The following is a 20,167-nucleotide window of genomic DNA, read 5'->3' on the forward strand; positions in this document are numbered from 1 at the left end:
AGAAGGTTTGCAACAGCATCTTAATCTCCTGCAGAGATTCTGTCAGACCTGGGGCCTGACAGTAAACACAGCAAAGACTAAGATAATGATCTTTCAGAAGCAATACAGAAATCAGGTTTCACACAATTTCTATTTAAACACCACTAAACTATAGAGCTGCACTTTCTAACCTCATGCCCTAAATATAAAACATTAGGAGAAAAACAATTCACAAACATTTCCCAAATATACCCCAAATTCAAATTTCTATCAGACACACTTAGGAGAAATGCCAGAATGCCAAATCATTGCAGCAAAGAATGTCTCCTCATGCCATGAACTGAGGACAACCAGTGGAAACTCAGAATAGACTAAATATATTAAATAATTGTACTTATTATTATTTTCATTGTTTGTAATTTTAATAATTGTTCCTTTACTTGTTTTTTTTTTTAATTTCACAATTGACACAGATGTTTTAGTTTTGTGTTTTGTCTATTAATAAATATATATGTACACACACACACACACACGTTTACTGTTTTATTTACGTGATGAACCATATGAATTGAATTCACAACACACACACACACGCTTACAGTTGTATTTATTTTTATTTTTAATGTTTGTTTGTACTTTATATTGTTGGCAATATTGTTGTTTTACGTTCATGCCAATAAAGCTGAATTGAATTGAAATTGAATTGAATTTAATTGGAATGATCTACAACTTCAAGGCTGAGCAACTTTAGTTTAGGCAGAACATCAAACACATTAACAACAAGGCAAAGACTTCAGAAATGTTCACAGAGCGTGGGAATTTTTACTTTCTTTTACATATGGTTGTTTCGGTTTGAATCTCAGAGTCTGGGACATGTGATCCTAAATAGTATGAACAGCTGATAGGGTAGAACCCAAGGTCCCATACTTCATATATAAAGCCTGATGTTAGTGAGAGATCCTATGTGAGTTCTGACTTGACAGAATGAATACCTTCCAGGTTCTATTTCTCTTGGCTGCAAGCCTCTCTGCCGGTGAGTACAACTTAACAAATCTGCTCATCTGCACGCATGATGGTCGTGGACAGATCCATCTTCTAGTAGAGTTTAAATATAATCACGATTGTGCTTGTTGCGTTTTAGCCCAGTCCCTGGACTACAAGGCACTCACCCAGTTTAGAAGGATGATCCTGTGTGTGATGCCTGATAGCTGGCCTGTTTTTGACTACTCCGACTATGGCTGCTACTGTGGAAAAGGAGGCTCTGGCACACCTGTTGATGATCTGGATAGGTCATGATCAAGTCATGATTGATTCTCAGACTACCTAAACAAAAACCTTGTCCAGTCTGTTTCAAAATGTGTCTTTTCTGACTTTTTGGCCTGTAGGTGCTGTGAAGTGCACGACAAGTGTTACAATGATGCTATGCAACACCCTGAGTGCTGGCCCATCCTCGACAACCCTTACACTGAGTTCTATGACTACAGCTGTGACAAGGAAAATAAGAAGGTCACCTGTGGCAGTGAGTACACCAAAACAAAGGAATAATTCTGCTCACTTCATCTTATAAACGTCGCAGATAAATGTAGAAGGAATGAAATTCAACATCAATACAGATGTTGATGAGAAAATTGTTACTTTTAAAATCAAATTAATGTTATTGCTTCTAGTATTTTTTAATTCACAGTGGTTCGTAGCAATTTGGTAAAGATTTCTATCTACTTTATCATCTTCAGACAAAAACAACGAATGTGAGATGTTCATCTGTGAGTGTGACAGGAAGGCCGCAGAGTGTTTTGCCGTATCACCTTGGATCCCTGAGCACGAGCACCTGCCCAGCGACCGCTGTCAGTAAAGTCCAAAGAGCTGTATCAAATAAGGAATTTATGCTTCAACATGAAACATCCATGACAAGTGACGGATCATTTTGCCATTTTGCAGTAGATCCTTGGCTTATTAGTTATATTCACCCTCTCTCATTTTGCCAAGTTACCATAGAGGGCACTATGGTCCAACTTTTCAAATTTCCAAGTTTGCAGGGTGAAATCAGTAGTGCAGCGTGGTTTAGAGCACACAGACGAGATGTTTTGTGTGTGTCAGCTGTCCCAGTATACTTTCTGTGAATGTCCTGTTATGTAATATTTGCATATAATCAGATAATAAAAATGCATTTGCTTAGAAATGACCACTTCTGTTGCATTTCTAGTAAATTAATGAGAACATTATATTGTATTACAGTGTTTTTTGTTTTGTTTTATAAAACAGTCACTGACTTGTTCTGAAGGCTCTTACTTTGTAGAGCCTTTCATAATGTGACCATACATTAACAGTTTGTAATATTACTTTTATCATTTATTTGTACATAAACGTAAGCAAGTCGATAGCCTTTTTATTTCTTTTTAATACTTATTTTGAAAATTTGAAACCTTATAAACTGTAATTAGTGTGTCAATATTAACACAACTCATTTGCTATCTATAACTGAACTAAGCTAAATATGTAGACCATATAACATTTACCCTGTAGTATACAAATGATCTAAACTTGATTAAAGTGCTCATACATGTATTTGTTAGTGTTAAAAACAGAATAATTTAATACTATTTTCTGCATAATGAGGTTTTATTTATTTTTACTTTTGATACTAAAAGTCCCTTTTGCTGACAATACTTCTGTTCCTTTACTGAAGTAACATTCTGAATTTGGGACTTTTGCTTCTAATGGAGTATCATTAGACCAAGGCATTTCTACTTTTACTTAAGTAAAGGATCGGAGTACTTCTTCTACAGCTTTGGTTGCATCTCTCCCTAAATGACAAACTTGTTGAGCTAAACTTGTCCTATGATTTTGTTCAGTTCATCTTTCATTGGATGTTTAGAGGGGAAAGATCTAACACCTGACACCAGCCCAACACTGTTGAGTCTTATAAATAAATGAGTGCTTTTAGGTATAAGGTGTGTAAACCAACTACATGTGCGAATCGCTCACATGCTACATTCGAGATAATATCACTCAGCTGTGGCAATTTACAATGGCAGTAGTCCTGGGAGGACATTAGCCTGAGAGAAAAGACGGTAAAGGACAAAGAAACAAGTTTAACAGAGAGGTGACTAAGAAGGAGCGGAACAAGAGAAGCAGAGGGAGAGAATCTAATGATGACTCCACCCTAGTACTGTATGTAAACAAAAGCCCACACATTATCTAAAGTACATGCCGGCCCTGGTGCTGCCATGGTTACTTGCTATTTGCCATACCAATCATGTACAGTACAAGAAGTAACAATTCCCAGCATGTTATTCCACTTTCCACAGCAGGTAGGGGAGTGTCTAGAACAGGCTCTCCCATGCAAACCATGCGGGCCACTTTGCCAAGAAGATCTTTCAGTTAGTTGACTTACTCTGTCTGGCATGTCGATGACACATCAGAAATCTGAGCCTGAGCCAAGAGACATGATGTCTGTGTGAAAGTATATCATGAGCATAAGCCATTGATGTGTTCATTCACGTGGAGAAAATGGGTTAGTAGCTGTAAGTTCAAAGGGGTCTTAGAACAACATAATCATAATATCTTTTCTTTCAGACAAGTGTGAGTCTCATGTTTTCACTTTCCCTCCAGGGCCCCGGTATCTTACTCAAGGCTTATGTGTCGTGCTACAATGCACAAATTCACATCGTAGTGCAGTAAATTTTAAGCTACATAAAGTAAACAGGCTCGTGCAAAATGATTTATCTTCTACAGTGGGAAGAAAAGAGAGAGCTTTAAAAGATTTAATTAGAACATTAATGCAGTATATATTATTCACATATCAGCAGGGTAGTTGAGCTCAGGTGGGCGAGCTGTTATTGAACAACTGGTCTGAGAACATCCAACACTGGAGATTTCAGAAAGTCCATACATCAATAAAAGCACTAACTCTCGCTTAAATATTTGTTCATTAAGATTCACATTATTTACATATTTTCACACCTCTGTTAAGAGGTTAAGGGCTCATTTCATGTCTACTAAGTTGAACACAGTGTTCATCTCTGCTCTGACTCCGCTTGACAAACTCCTCTGAAGATACTGTAGATCAGCAGAGTTCTGCATACTGAAGGGCACATGTGAAGGCCAGGAGGTTAGCCGATGCTTTGAAAGTGTGGAGTAAAATTTTTTAGCATTGCCTTGGTTAGCGTTTGTGCCATCTTTTTCCACGCACACCCTGTAGTTCTGCCCCTTGTTGTTGTCCCAGTGTGTCATTGCGCCAGGTCCAGGCCTGAGGGACACACAAAACTCAACTCCATTCTTTGGATCTATGTTCTTTGGTAAGCTTAAGTCAAAGGCGAAAACATCCATATCAGAACCCCCACAGCGCTGCTGCTGCAGGAATGTGCAGGGAATGTCATGATGGCTCCGCCAAGAGTCAAAGGTCACCCTTATCTGCACAGTGTTTTCCATACTGACATGGGAGACACGCACTTTGCCACTCAAAGAGTGCTCTGATATGTTGCAGCTTTCCAACTGTACGCGCATCTCTCGCAGACGAGCAAGGAAGGCATTAAAGTCCAGCGTTGGCTGAGGGAAGCCCAGACGCATCTTGTAGCGCTGCAGTTTGTTTGAGGTTGACTGCTGACTTTGCAGTTTGGTTGGGGAGGGATTCATCACCAGAGTAGAAGCAGGGGAACAGGGCTCAGGGATAAATAGACGCACAGCAGTGAGAGCCAGTCCCTTGGCATCTGCAAACACCACGCGCTTCTTGTTCGGACCTCCGCTGTCCCTGCGGAAACAGCTCCGAGGCCCAGAGGGCACAAGGGAGTAGGGCAGCAATGAGGATGAGTAGGGGGAAGAAGAGGAGTGATTCGGAGAGCAAAGGCTGGCCCTCCGCGGACAGTCAGCGGGCTGACAACGACGCTGTGTGTGTTTCAGAGGAGACATGGACAGCAGTTGATAAAGAGGCTGAGTCTGGCTGAGGCTCAGACACATAGCGAGGTCGACCGGCATCACAGCTGGCTGGGGGTGACTACCAAATCCATGAAGAACTCTGAGAATGAAGACATGATGGGGTTAAAATGAGATGTAGCGTTAGATGGAATGGTTGCACATATTTATTGTTTAGCATAATTATACTTTTACATTCTCTGATAACTGACAAGTAATATTAATGTGATTGCCAAAAGATCAGTAAAGTTGCAGTAAAATTAGTTGAATGAAAGCACAGTAGCTTACCTTGCACAATTCATTTTCAGACTGTAGACATCATACTGTAAAGGAGGAGAAGATCGTGATTCTAGTGTGTCTCTGCTCGCTCACTGGAGCTTGTGTGGAGTTTAGAAATGAGGCTGCCCCTTCTCTGACACATGTGGCTACAGTTAAGCCAATGAAATGAGGTTCCTTTGTTTATGTCCTGCCCCTAAAAAACTGTTGAATGGAAGGTAAAGCCTCAGACCCTCGAAGTGTTAATTTCATGGCATTCTGCCATTTGCTCAAACTTTGAACATGTGTGTTTTTGTGTCTTTTATGTTTCAGTTTTAACTTTTAACTGTAGACAAACACAATTCTACCAATCATTTTATTTACCATGTATCAGACTCTCAAGATGTACAGATTATGGTAGAACATGAGAAAAATAATAAAATGAAACATACTGACAGATATGGTTAAAGTTTGGGATATGCATTTTTACACATGTCCCGTAGGCCAAACATATTGAGAAAAAAGCCATGATATTTTGACAAAAATGCGTAATAATTAAAGAATAAAGCTGTAATTTAATGAGAATAAATTATAATACTTTTAAAAAAAATCTTCCCTGCCCTATAGGCCTACTCTGCTGTGCATTAGCCTATGTTATTGCTCTGCTGATATGGTACTGTCCACTTCACAGCATTGGACATGGTGCAAGTTTTATCATTAGTATGATATTAGCATTCACGATATTGTAGGTGGAACTCTATATACATAAGTCAAACATGTTTTCTACTGGCCCACTATTATTTTCACAGTAACAAAGAAATAAATATCTAAATTACTTTTTCAACAGTTTCAAGCTAAGACCAGTCTGGGAGTATTCAGCATTCTGCCCCAGGCAGCTGTAAGAAAACATTCCAGGGTTTGAACACTGGATAAGGTTCAACAGCTAACTGACTGACACTTAAAAGAATATGTAAGACGTGCTGCTGGGTAAAAACTGGGGTTCCAGCTGGAAACCTGGGTCCACACAGTTCTTGGCTCCGGCACTCTCATACAAACAGGATAAGTACCTTTTGTACATCTGTTCAGGACACAGACATAGTTTTATTATTATTATTTGTACCAATCACCAATGTATAGACTATAGCCTACGTAATAAAAATGACAAACAAATAAGTAAATTTTATAAATGATCCGGCAATGATCCGGTAAAGATAAATCAGTACCTTGTGCCTTTCCTTATATGCCTAAAGTATAACCAGCTTTTCACTTCTAAGAGGCAGAGTCATGAAGGCTGCATACTTTATACACATTGCAAATACTTGGATTGTGATGGTATAACTTAAAAATCTGAAGATCTATTTCATCATTTTTATTAAAAAAAAAAAAAACAGTCTCTCAAAAATTGGACCCTCTGACCATTATTATGCTCGTCTTCTTGCCTCACAAACATAAAACTATAGTATTGCATGTAGGTCCACAGTATGCAAAGCGACCATGTAGTGGCTACTTTTGTGAAGTTGGGAAGGGCAACTCTAAAGCCCATCTTAATTCTGCCAGCAGTGATTATTAGCCACTTTTAGCAGTAACAATATTTATGTATTACAAACCCAGCATTGGGTAACAAACAATCCCCTTTTGAACTGCTTCTAGTTATTTCTAAAATGGCTTCCTCTTTTTAGTTATAACACAAATGTAGCCAATGTAATAAAAATGTCAAACAAATAAGTAAATTACATATATTTTATGTGTAAGATCCCTTGTGCCTTTCCTTATATGCCTAATATACAGCCAGTTTTCATTTTCTCAGAGACAGCAGAGCAAAGAGACATGAAGGCTGCTTACTTTATACACACTGTGCATACTTGCATGGTGATAGCCTGCTGTGCCCTTCATTCATACTTTCACAGATGAGGTGAGGTCACACAATAAAGCAGTGAGTAATGCTTTACACACACCTTGAACAACAGTCACCTTATCTGTCTTCAGTCTCAGTTTATGTCTGTCTGTCTTCGAGCGTCGGTGATGTCAAGATAAACAACCACAGATTCACATAAACATGTGTGTATGGGAAGTTAATGGATCTTCCTTTTGGTTGTTTAGTCCTACTTACTTTTTCTGATGAGGTGTGTATTAATTGCCTATTTAGGAGATGAAAAACACAAACTGTGTCCACAAATCCAATGTCCTCTACGTCCTTTGCAATTATTTGTAAGTAATAGTCCTTTTATATATATTCTCTTTTTTGAAATTATTATTATTATTATTAATTTAAAATTTTAAAATTTTTTATTTGTCTATTAATACACACACAAACATTTACGGTATTATCTATTTATTTTAATGTTTAATATATATATATATATATATACACACATATATATATGTACACACACGCTTACTGTTGTATTTATGTTTTTTATTTTTTATATATATTTATTTTTTTTAACACACACACACACACACACTTACTGTTTTATTTATTTATTTTATTTTTAATATATATTTATTTTTTTTAACACACACACACGCTTACTCTTGTATTTATTTATTTTATTTTTAATCTAGTTTTATTTTTTTAACACACACACACGCATACTGTTTTATTTATTTATTTTACTTTAATTTTTTATTTTTTTTAACACACACACACACACACGCTTTAATTACTTTATGCTTTAATTACTTTTTTAATGAAATGTATGGGGTTGATTGTTCTTATGTAGTTTGTATGATGCTTTGGCAATATTATGTTGCCAAAGCATGTTACACATTCATGCCAATAAAGCTAATTTGAATTTGAATTTGAATTCTAGCATTTTTAAATTGACCACCAAGTTTTCTACCTTTTGTTGTGACATATTGACACGAATGGGTAGTCTTAATAGTCATGTAAATACAAACCCGAGCCACTGTACTGGCTTTACTCAACATGTCAATGTGCCTACTCATCGCTATGGCCACTCGCTTGACCTCTCTTTCTCTGACCTAGCTATCTCACCACTATTTGTCCTTTCAGATCACTACTCACACACTCATTATATTAGCCACTCTGAAACCTACACTACACGTTATGCTTACTCAACTACCACTCATAAACTTGTATGAGAAACTCAAGTCTCCGGTAACCACCATAGATCAGCCCTACTGCCTGAAGTTCACTGACAATTTCATTAGGATACTGCTGAAAATGTTAAATTCAGGTTGATTCCCTGTCCACTATAAAAACTAGACCAGAACCATCCTCCATAGCCTGCTTGAATATAAACATCCTGTTCCTGTTGCTGGCCTGATACAAAATAATAAAAATAACCCAACATTTCTTTGTTAGACTGTCACTAAACTCAATTGTTAACTCCCTTCTTTTAAATACTGTGTATCTATAGTGTATATAATGCCTCCCTTACTGCAACTGACTTTATAGATTTTTTCACCACCATAAGTAACTAAATCAGAATAACCATATCCTCCACTTCCTCAATTCCCACCCAGGGTGGGGCAACAGTGTCCATCTTGCATACTCATCCGCGTTAAAGGAGACATATTATACTGCATTTCCAGCCCTATATTGCTGTTCTGACACTCCTCTATGGCAGCTTTGCATGATTCAAAGTAAAAAAAAAAAAATCTATCTTATACTGACTCTTCATGCAGGCCCTCATTTCAGCATCTGTCTGAAACAAGCTGTAATCTCCCTTGACACACTCTCTAAATTGGTACTCTTCTCCAAGCCTACTACTGGATCCAATCCTATCTTTTATGAAGGTCCTATTTACAATTCTCAGCCCACTATTACCACAGATGATAAACAGCTCCCTTTTTAGTGGAATTGTGCCTATATCTTTTAAAAGAGGGTTTATATGGCCACTCATAACCTGGAGTTTTAATATTGGTGCACCTAGACCTCAGTGCAGCTTTCGATGATTGATCACCATCGCCTAGAAAGTTATATTGGTCTCAGTGATATTGCTCTCTCCCGGTTTAGATCATACTTTCTGAAAGATCTAACTTTGTTTGACACAACAGATGTTCATTAGACCACAAGGAGGTCTGTTATGGTGTACCACAGGGATTTGTGTCTCTTGGTACATTATTAACTAGTTACAAACTAAGTTTCCATTTCTATGCAGTCGATACTGAGCTCTACATTTCCATTAAGCCTGATGCCTGTCATCAGCTGGTGAAACTGGAAGAATGCATATCAGATATCATGATAGCAATGATGGATGCCATCTAACTTCCTTTTTTTTAAATGCGTGAAAACTGAAATGCTAATTCTCACTCCAAAGCAGATTAGAAATCAATTCTTTGATCTCATCCCGAATATAAAGCCCTTGTATTAATAACATATTTGATCCCAATCTCTCCATTCAAGAACATTTTACAAATACTCCATATTTCCACTCACGAAACACTGCAAAGATTTGTCCTATTCTTTCCATGGCTGATGCTTAAACACTTGTTCATGCTTTTGTCGCATGTAGGCTTGACTACTGTAATTCACTTTTCTCTGCCTAAATCAACTATTAGCAAACTACAACTCTGTTTCCAAAAAAGTTGGCACTCAGTGTAAAAAGTAAATAAAAACAAAATGTTATGATGTGCAAATCAATGAAACTTCTTATTTAATTGAAAATAGTACAAAGACAACTAATTAAATGTTTAAAATTGAAAATTGTATTGTTTTTGGAAAATTACAGTATAATTTGTTGAAACAGGGCCGTAAGACTTGTACAAAATACTGCTGCTATTGGATATTAAAACTAGAACATTTGATCATTCTACCCCTGTTATTATTTCATTACATTGGCTCCCTGTACATGCTAGATCTAAATGCAAGATTCTCCTTTTAACTTAAAAAATATTACCCAGACGTGCACCATATACTAAGACATGGTTTTAGAATATCTCTATGTGTGTCATTCTCTACATCTCCTTTTTCTATGTTTAAATAATATATTTCACATTGTGGCCACGTGTCATATTAATCTATAATTCCTCCAGTCATATTACTTATGCAGTATGTATGGAAGGCAGATACTGGAGTGTCAGTGTCCTTTTTTCCACTTCAGTACATGACAATCTCGCCACTTGTCTTGACAAGTCTTGTAAATTGACCAATGAATGAACGCTTCCATTATCATCATATCTATTAAAAAGATACACCACAATATATGGGTAATTCACATATCTATTCTCTAGCCATCATTTCACCACTACATAACTTCAGCAATACTTTATGGACTACTGTGGTTGTGTGTAGACTCACTCTGACGACTGATTTCGATTTACTCACCTCACATGTATATTATATTATAATATGCACCGGTCATAAATACGGCATAGCACCTGATAAAATAAACAGATCTATAATGACATCTCCCAGCTTTCCCCTGGATGCTAAGAAAACGCTGCCAACGGTCATGATGCATACCATTTGACTGGTGTCTGATGCTGCAGCTGTTCAATGAGCTCATATAGAGTCATACGACGATCATTAATCTTAGTTTTTAAAGCGTATGTCTGTCTGTCTGTCTGTCTAGACTTCTTCTTGTGACATGTTATCACTATGGGCTACAATGGATTTAAAGTGGACATTGTAATTTGTGTTGTTTTTTTAAACATTAGTGGGATCAAGTACAGTACACTCTCTCTACCTCATAAACAAACCTCCTGTCACTAATTGCCACTAATGTCTCTATAACACATTAGGAGTACGTGTTAGCTGAGCTGAGTTGTTTGTTCTAATACAGCTGTTTATACACATTAGGCCCTTATTTGCATGTTTTGAAAGACGTTTAAATTACAGTATGCAAAAATCTTTGCTTATGAAGACAGCAATGATTCAGCCTTGTCTCTGCATTTTTGCTTATGAAAGAAAGGAAGAAAGAAAGAAAGAAAATATTGTTTAGTGCGTTAATACAGTATAATACATACATTGGATTAACTATAACATATTTATAACATTAAGCACATGGTCAACATTTCATTCAGTATACAGGTGAATCAACAGTATCTAGTGAGATGCATGCATGAAGTATTCAGACTTTCACTGGTGAGCTCACTGCAAAGTCACCACCCACAGCTATGCCTTTATGGCTGTCTTTTTACTTTATTCCTTGTTTACGCGGCCTCGTCAGTTCTGTGCTACACTATGTATGATGAACTAATGCTTGAGGATTTGAGGACAGAATGCCCCACTGTGCCTTTCAAGCCTTGACATGAATTTGAAAATTTGCTTACACAACACCATAATTTTATCTTACAGTTACATCCACATTGATGTAGTTGTTCCCAAGAGAGCTAAATAAACCAAACCAAACCTGGAAGCAATGAAGGAAAAAAAGTTCACAAATTGCCACATTTGTTATGTCTTATAACACAATTTCTTTAAAATGTGTGTGTTGCTATTATTAACCTTTTGTTGACATCAAATGCTTTATTCTTATAACACTGGCAAACTCTGAATTCCATTATATACAAATGCGTTGCTAAATTACTGTTTTATTATGATATGATTCATGACAATAATCATGTCAGCTGTTTGTGCTCTATGATTCTTGCAGTTAAATGTAAAGCAAAAGTCATTTAGCGGGAGTCTATATGTGCATTGTGTGTGTGGTAACCAACAATTTAGATTTCCTGTTTTGGTTCACTGCACTATATGAATGCAAACTACAACAGTCATTTTAGAAGACATAAAAATAGCCAAGAACTTATTTAAATGGAAGACACAGACATAGAAACAGAAATAAAAAGAGAATGTTCATTATAAGTGAAAGATTAATGTATTTCATGCAGAGAACGCTCCCTCTGCCAACCTTTTGCTGCTTTGTGGCCCAACACAGTGGAAAACAATGAACAGACAGTATAGCAGAATTTTCACAATTTAAATTATTGTTTAGTTATTTATGTTTACATTTATTTATACCATGTTTCCATACTAAACTAAAACTTATTTTCTAGGAGTACACTGTTGCAAACCAATTTGTCAGATTTGCTGCTTAAAACACTTTTGAAGTTTTAATTTTAAATTTCAAATGCCTCAGACCCCTTTTAAGACTCAAGTTCATTCTGGGGAAATAAATAAATATATCTACAATAATAGTATCTTCAAAGCCAAAACTTTATTTCTTTTGGGGGGAAAAATAACATCTTCAAAGCCAAAACTGTATTTCTGCTGGCAGAACGATTAGGATTCCGCTTTTAAGAAGAATGATGAGAGAGGCTGATGTAAGCTTGCAGGGGTAGAGCAGCAAATTGCACACTGTAACCCCATTACCACCCTTGGCTGACTGAAGATAGCACCCTGCAGGACCTCCATCATCATTTGTGCTGACTCCCAATACAGCCAGAAGGGATAAGGGAGGAGCACCCTCCTGTGGGAAGAGAAGGGAGTACTCCTCTTCACTGTGAGGGGCAGGCTCACTCTAGTGTTGTAACAGGACAAGGAATATGTCTCCAATCAATACTCCTTGAGATGTTGGCGGGACAAAAGTAAAGCTTGATCTTTATGAGTTATATATTTCTTGTGAAAAATTATTCAGTTGACACGGCAATATAAAATAAAGTATAGTCAGACCTTTATAGTATTCTTAATTGTAAATAATAAAATAATGACCACACATTTTGATAAAAACACTCAATCTATTAAACCGAATGCCTTATCAGCTTTAACTGACATGAGGGCAAATTCAATAAATAAATTCTAGGCATGTTCTGATTTTTGCAATTCATCACAAAAAAACATTTGTTAATTTAGCTAACGCTTTTTATCCAAAGCAACTTAAACTTGCTATATATGTCAGAGGCCGCAAACCTCTGGAGCAACTTGGGGTTAAGGGTCTTGCTCAGGGACACACTGGTGGATATGCCGCAGTGGGAATCGAACCCAAAGGCATATGTCTTACCTACAATCGCCTTAGTTCATAGTTCTGTACATTATACTAAATCCTTTTCTGCCTGTTTTGAAATCACTGATATTCCTGTATTATGTATAGTATGCATTTTAAATCCAGTTGTTTTTTAAAGCTCTAAATGGCACAGCACGTGACTACATGTGAGTGTCTGGCCTCTTATGTCTTGGATTTCTACTGTGCTAAAAGACCTATGGTCCTATTAATAACCTATGCATTTCACGCAGATGCAGCCCTATATAGGGTTTTGAATGGTGGGATTGGTTGTTTGGGTTGGGACCATGGATGGTATGGGTAGGGTATTCAAAGGGACAGTATTTAAATTTTTTTATTTTTTTTATTCCACACATGCTGCTTTCTTGTCAAAGCATTACCCACAATTCAACTCGACTTCTGACAAGTGACATAACTTGAGGAAATGTATCAGACTTTGTGCAGCTCGCTCTGGACCCACCAAAAAGTTCTTCCAAATTTGCAGTACGGTACACACGTGATGTGTTTGATTTGTAAAATAGGTTTGTTTGTTTTGAATGATGAAGTATACGATCATGGATGGTCCTTAATGTACTCTCATGTCCTAGTATAATGCGTATTGTCCTTTCTCCTTTTAGCGTTATGTTCATGGTTATGTGTCTTTTGTTTTTCCTCTAAATGATGACTATAAAGATAATAATGTTATTTATATTTATAATGTTATATTTGTTGTTTTGGGGTATATATATATATTTTTTTTCTCGTGTCTTATTTTTTTTTTTTTTACTCATATTCCTATATTTTGGATGTTGTCGTTTTCCACACACACAGGAAAGCACCAAAAAGTAAAAGTCTCAGATCATCCCTGCATTTCTATGTATTCAGTGACAATGTTACACGTACTCTGACATAAAATATAGCTAAATATTTACTGTGATGTTTCACTTATGTCAAGCAAGCCTTTGGAAGCTGAGTTTCACATCATACTGACATGCAATGTAAGAAATGTCTCCCTGGAGGTTAGGGCATCTGAAATCTAAGATCTTGTTTTATGATTCTGTCAAAAAATTTAAAGCTTAGTTGTGATCATTAAAAGCTGACAGATGTAATCTGTGTACGGCAGGTTACGTTCAGAAGACTGAATGTACCAGTGAATGCCAGCACATCATTTTTAGCTGAATGAGTTCAGGGGAAGCAAGATTAACTGGTGAGATTTGCATTACTGCCATGCCATAATAGCTGAGTGGCCTGTTCTCAACTATTAATGAAATCAATTGTTGATCTGGAATATTAAATCTACTTTGCATACTTTGCAAACAGCTTTAGGGGGATAGCGGAGCAAGAGATCTGTGCTTGCTGCCGTGTTTACCCGTACAGGCTGCAGTCTAAGGATTAGGAAGAGGTGAGGTAGAGATAAGCACAGCGGTGGGTTTAGCTCCTGGCTTTTGCCAAGGGTCCTCAGCATGGGTCAAGGCAGTAGCTTGGGACACCTGAGTCTAACTCGCAGCAGGATGTAATAGCAGGACCAGGGAGTCAAGCTGCTTGCCCTCCTTATTTTGGTACAGTAGTTTCCCATCTAGCTCTTTTATCATCTTCATGTTGGGTGCGGGGCCATAGTGAGACCCCATGTGCTACAAGAGCCTATTAATGACAGTGTCATCCACCTATAGGGCATTAAGCATTGTGTACAGTATTGCACAGGGTAATTCATCAGAAACTGCAAGGTGAAACAGACAAGTTTGCAGAGAAAGGTTCGGAAATCTAAACCTTCTTCTGCCTGTTTGTCTAAGTCAATTTGTACAAATCAAACATATGTGAAATGTGATTAAAGGTATGCTGCTATGCTTTGGGCCAACCTCCCACATCATCTCACATTGTGTGTGACCTTCCACCAGGAGCTCCTTATTTGCACAGAGAAGAGCAAACAGCCCTGTGTAGAAAAATTGCCAAAATAGGTTTTGAATGAGATTAAAAGTATTGTATTAGTCATGAGGCAGTTATGCCAAATGGAGTGGTTTCGACACAAGTCAGAATGCTGCCACTGTTGGAAGACTCCTAACAATGGAAATACTATGTGCATATAAAAATAAAGTCAGTGGCGCACAAAGGAAATATGGCAGATTGATTTTCTGACAGCTGTCCTCAATAAAATGCTATGATGTTTCCTTTTAAAATGATTAAACTAAAACTGACATGATAAAAATCTGAACAATTTAATTGTAACCCAATGATTGTGATGTTAACATAAGAAATAAAATATAAGATGCATGTAATACCCATAGAGACAATCATGAATCACTACACAAGCTTAATATGTTAATGAGTTTCAATGGAATGTAATCTTTGTTGCTCTGCTGTAAAATACATTCTTTTGTACATTTGTACCATCTACTCAAGTCCCATGTATGCTTCCACACAGGGCATATATGGAATAATGAATACTTGCATGAAATAAAATTCCCTAGAGGTATAACTGAAAGATTATGAATGTATGATGTGTTGTATCTCCAGTATAATAATGTACCTTCACTCTTTTCAGTACTGAAAATGGCAACATTTCTTACCTTTACATGTGGTATTTTAGGTGAGGGACATGCCTTAATGTCATACAATTCCATTTACATTTATTTGTAATGCAATGTAGTTGTAATAAATGAATTCAACAGATTTTTCACATAAAGCTGAAAAACCTTACTTACACCAATATGGGAGATATGAGACACTTTTAGCATATGGTGCATTATTCTTTCATTCTATGGTATATTTTTGGCTAGTCCAAGAAAGGGAAGTGACCAGGTTAGCCCTTTTCATAAGTGATCAATTCCTACTTTTGTCTATCTATCTATTTACTTTTATTCTGATGCTTATTCTAAATCCTAACATCTAACATGCATTTCCTGTGCTCTTCTTCCTCTATCCCCTACAATTACCTTGTATTGATTGCACTTTTTGTTAACTCTAACTTCTTTCCCTAGGTATTTACCCCACTGATGCGATATGTGCCATTAGTGCTTACTAGCATTTATTGTTGCTTTTATTAATATGTATTGTCGGTTTTAGATCTTGTGCTGTATTTGATGCTCTGTTAATGATTGTATGTTGTTCCTCAAATGTAAGTTGCTTTGGTTAAAAGCGTCTGCCAAATGAGTAAATGTAAATGTAATGTAGATAACACACAACCAGGACCAGATTTGGCTTCAGAGCAGGATGTGCATGCTTGTTCAACAGTATCACTCAGTTCCTGTTGACTTCCTTTTTGTAATCACAAAAGTGTTACCTTTAGCTTTAAGTCTTGGAATAGGAAAGACTTGAGAAACTGACACCATAGAAAACCAAAACCACTGTACACATACATTAGGATGAAAAAATGGGGATGGCCTTGAAGTGATGCACCGTTATTTATACATGCCATTGAAATGATGCTCCACCAGTGCTAAAGGCCCAATATGTATCAAAACACCCCCACATTCCACAAAATCATGAATTTATTTTGCTGATGCTGCATCCTCACCTTCCTGTAAGTGTGTCACAGCAGACACTGGGATTTGTCAGAACAGTTGGCATCCGTCCTGGAAAAATTCAACTTCTTTCGGCGATTATATGCTCACTTTCTGTACCTTTTTATTATCTGACGGAATTGAAATCTAGCATGGTCTCTATCTGGTTCAAGGTTTGATGAGGTGACCTTTTGCTTATCGCATTACTAAAATTGTGCCTGGACACCTGTGGTGTCTAAACAGGTTTTTCAGTTCTCCTCTTTTAGAAACGCAGCCGAATTGATGTCTTTTAATGACAATACAGGATGGAAAAACTGCAGCCATTTGAAAATTGATGTAAAATCTGGGGCCAACCACCTCACATTCTTGGTCACTAAGACAATGCCTTGCCCATTCTAGTAGTTAGTTAAACAGTAAGAGTCTGAAAACTGCATTTTTAGAGGTCAGTGAAATTTCAAAACCAGATGTGTCCTAATTTACAGACCGCAGGACCATTTTGCTTAACAGCTGTGAGTAGCGAAACATTTTCTATTGGGTGTACTTTCACATCTGGAGAGGAAATGGACCGGTCAGGTGAATCCAGGTGAAAGTTACAAACCTTTAAGGCTTTCATCTATTAAATCCAAATTTATCTTGACGGAAGATATTTGAAGAACAGGGAGGGCAGATTTTGTACAATGTGCTCACTTGCATGCAGTCATTTGCAGCTCCACTTGATGGCAGTGGAGCATCAGTCAAACAAATTACAAAAGCCTCCTTCTTATTTTGCATCATTAAGTCCCTACACAAAACATGAGCACAATAAAAACTGTGCTGTACCTTCTTCATTACGAATAGCACGACCACGCTGGCCTGTAGCCCACAGGTGTGTCTGTGACTTTGGCTTTGGCTCAATCAGCCTGATAGAACCTCATGAAACACTTTCCACAAACGCAAGCAGTTCTGTAACCTTGGACAGAATATCAGCAAATGATGTATGTTGTTGAGAACTTTAACAACTGGAGTAGGTTCTATGCCAGGCCGTTAACTGCACGTAGCTGTGGTCTGGCACGTTGGCCGTTCACAAACATTAAGTTCTCAGAAATGATCTCAAATCAAAACTATCAGTGTTCTGTTTCATTTTTATTTTTTCCTAACGACCTATAGATATTGTTGTGCTGGCTGTGCCATATGAGAAAATATTAATTTAGCACACTGAAAGCATAATTAATACATCATGCAAATAGAAAAGGATGCACCTCAGAGTACGTCTCATTTATGCTAGTGAGGTAGTATGAGACATAGCCCCTGGTGCTACAATGCACAGCCTCAAGTGCGTTTGTATCATGCTCCACTGCTGCTTCACAGTGCATAGGTACAGCAGTGAATGTACATTCAGTATTTATTGCGCGAAAGAAAGTTTCCATGTGGTGCAAACAACTGGAAGTAAATAATGGATTATTATCCCACGGACCACCAGGAGGAAGTCTCAGGTGTTATTGCTCTTTTCGACCCATTTTGCAATTGCATGATACATTATGTTGACCTTGGATAGAGCAAATTGGGATAGCTTATTTCCTATAATGCATGTCATGATCCCATAGGCATTGCGTGGTGGACTCTTGTAGCGATTCAGTGGATTTCTGCATAATTGAGAAGGCCTTGCATCACCAGAGCCTCAGTCTGGAGGAACAGCGAATGCTGTTAATTAAACACTGCATCAACTCCCAGGAGCTTTATATTGTACAAGAGGCTAGCATGCAAAGATAGACAATAGAAGTGATTTTGAATACTAATCAAAGATCAGAAAGGTAATTACCATAGTTTGTTAATCCAGAATTATTTAAACTACATGTTTGTCTATGATTAGGTGTTTCCTTACAAAAAGGAAATTATAAGCTAATTAAGAGTGTTGTTATTCTCTGCAAGAAAAAAAACAAACAAGTATCCTAAAAAGACTTCTCTCAATCATCTCAAGACTGTATTTCTTGTAATATAACCCTGGGTAGGAAGGATGGATGCTGCAAAGAGATGTAAGCAGCTGGGCACAAGTATGTTCTGAGCAGTAATGCAATCTGTTGAACTAATATATTTGATGTTACCGTTCTCCATGTCAGTGTGAGTAAGTCATCCTTGGCCTTGAAAAGGTACAGTCGGAATCGAGCTGCTTTCAGCCGAAAGAGACTGCGAGAGAATTAGCCACGCGGGTAGACAGGACTGTATTAAAAATTCTTCCTTACTTCCTCATTCCCTGTGATGCCGTTTGATCTCGCCCTTTTATTCTTTGTCCCCTCGATCATCACCCATCCCTCTCATTTTCTCCTTATATCTAAACCCCCTCCACAGAATGATTGTGCAGTTCCAGGGTTCTCAAATGGACTTTAATCATCTGAGGATCACATCTCAGAGGTGAATTCCAGTCATATCTAGGCTCCTTTTGTTTGGTAATGGACAGGTTGTTCATTCTTTGGATGTGTGGAGAGAAAATGTAATTGCATTCTTGCCTGCCCTTTAAAAATTCCAGAAAGTGGTGATAATGCTGATATTAGTATAATACTATGCTTCCAATTTAAAGAAGTTATATTATATCTAGTTAGTTTAGGAGTCTAACTCATTAATTATAGTTAAATTAACAATAATCAACTGATCTATTTTTGAGTGAAACAATAATATGAGCTTTGACTCAAGGAAAGTTATAAGGAAAGGGTAAACCATTGTCTTATATTCATTGATTTCAAATTCTGAAAGCTTTTTATCTTTGATAAAAGAGAGAAAGCACTTATTTTGTGAACTTTTTCTAAAAATGATGAACTGCAGACAGTGTTTCTGACCTGGAGGTGTTTTTATAAGATAACACTGTTATTTTCTGAAAACCTTTGTTGTGCCCGCTCTCATGTTTGCTCAATCCAAACAAATTAACTGTGAACATCTGCATTTACTGCCATCAAAGGATGGGTAATATTAAATCCACCTCTGTCTGGCCTTGGACAACACACATAATATAATACACACATATGCACTGACAATGATGTGAAACACATGAGATTGGGAAGTGGAATTTTGATTCACTAACTCTAATGTGAAAAGAAGTCAATGTTCAGCAAAGTGACGTTTAACTTTTAGATGTAACTTTTTGACTTTGTAACCTCGTTGCCAAGCCCTAGCTCCCTTTCTGAGCATTAGATAAGAAGATTGATAACACTCACAAAGAGTGACAACAAGGGAAACAGCTAGCCTGTCCAAAGGTAACCAGCACCTCCAAGTGCTAAACAAAGCTAACTGGTTAATTAAATGTCAAACTGTTCCTTTAATGTGCCACAGATAGCAACATATAATATAATATAATATAATATAATATAATATTATTTTAGCCATTGAAGAGCTTTGCTATACTAATTCTGGTATAATAATAAGTTTACCTAGCCTAATCTTTTTAATAATTACTAATAATAATATAATAATTTACCTTTTTTTATATGTTTTTTTTGTTTGTTTTTTGTAACTCAGATGTCAGCTGGGATTATCTACAAACCCCCTTCAGTGACCCTAAATTAATTTGATAATTTAGGCTCTGCCAGTGTGTGTTGAACCTTCTCTCTTGGAAACATTATGCAGGAGCAAAGTTTATGTTTTGAAATTAATTCAGGTTTATAAGGTGAT

At 37.1% G+C, this 20,167-nt stretch overlaps 2 protein-coding genes across 2 annotated transcripts; one reads left to right on the forward strand and one right to left on the reverse strand.

Moving 5' to 3' along the window:
* The first annotated feature begins 839 nt into the window (after nt 1-839).
* On the forward strand, nt 840-2,158 carry LOC123981982 (phospholipase A2, minor isoenzyme-like). The gene is made up of 3 exons (XM_046067274.1): nt 840-1,268; nt 1,365-1,498; nt 1,713-2,158. The coding sequence occupies exons 1-3, from the start codon at nt 964-966 to the stop codon at nt 1,829-1,831; spliced, it is 558 nt and encodes a 185-aa protein (XP_045923230.1). The 5' UTR covers nt 840-963; the 3' UTR covers nt 1,832-2,158.
* Nucleotides 2,159-3,951: 1,793 nt separating this feature from the next.
* On the reverse strand, nt 3,952-5,247 carry ppp1r3c2a (protein phosphatase 1 regulatory subunit 3C2, duplicate a). The gene is made up of 2 exons (XM_046067497.1): nt 5,179-5,247; nt 3,952-4,993 (listed from the first exon to the last, which is right to left on the reverse strand). Exons 1-2 carry the CDS (start codon nt 5,190-5,192, stop codon nt 3,964-3,966), a joined length of 1,044 nt encoding a protein of 347 aa, XP_045923453.1. The 5' UTR covers nt 5,193-5,247; the 3' UTR covers nt 3,952-3,963.
* Between the last annotated feature and the right edge of the window lie 14,920 nt (nt 5,248-20,167).

This window comes from Micropterus dolomieu, linkage group LG13 (assembly GCF_021292245.1).
Source record: "Micropterus dolomieu isolate WLL.071019.BEF.003 ecotype Adirondacks linkage group LG13, ASM2129224v1, whole genome shotgun sequence".
Classification (NCBI taxonomy): domain Eukaryota; kingdom Metazoa; phylum Chordata; class Actinopteri; order Centrarchiformes; family Centrarchidae; genus Micropterus; species Micropterus dolomieu.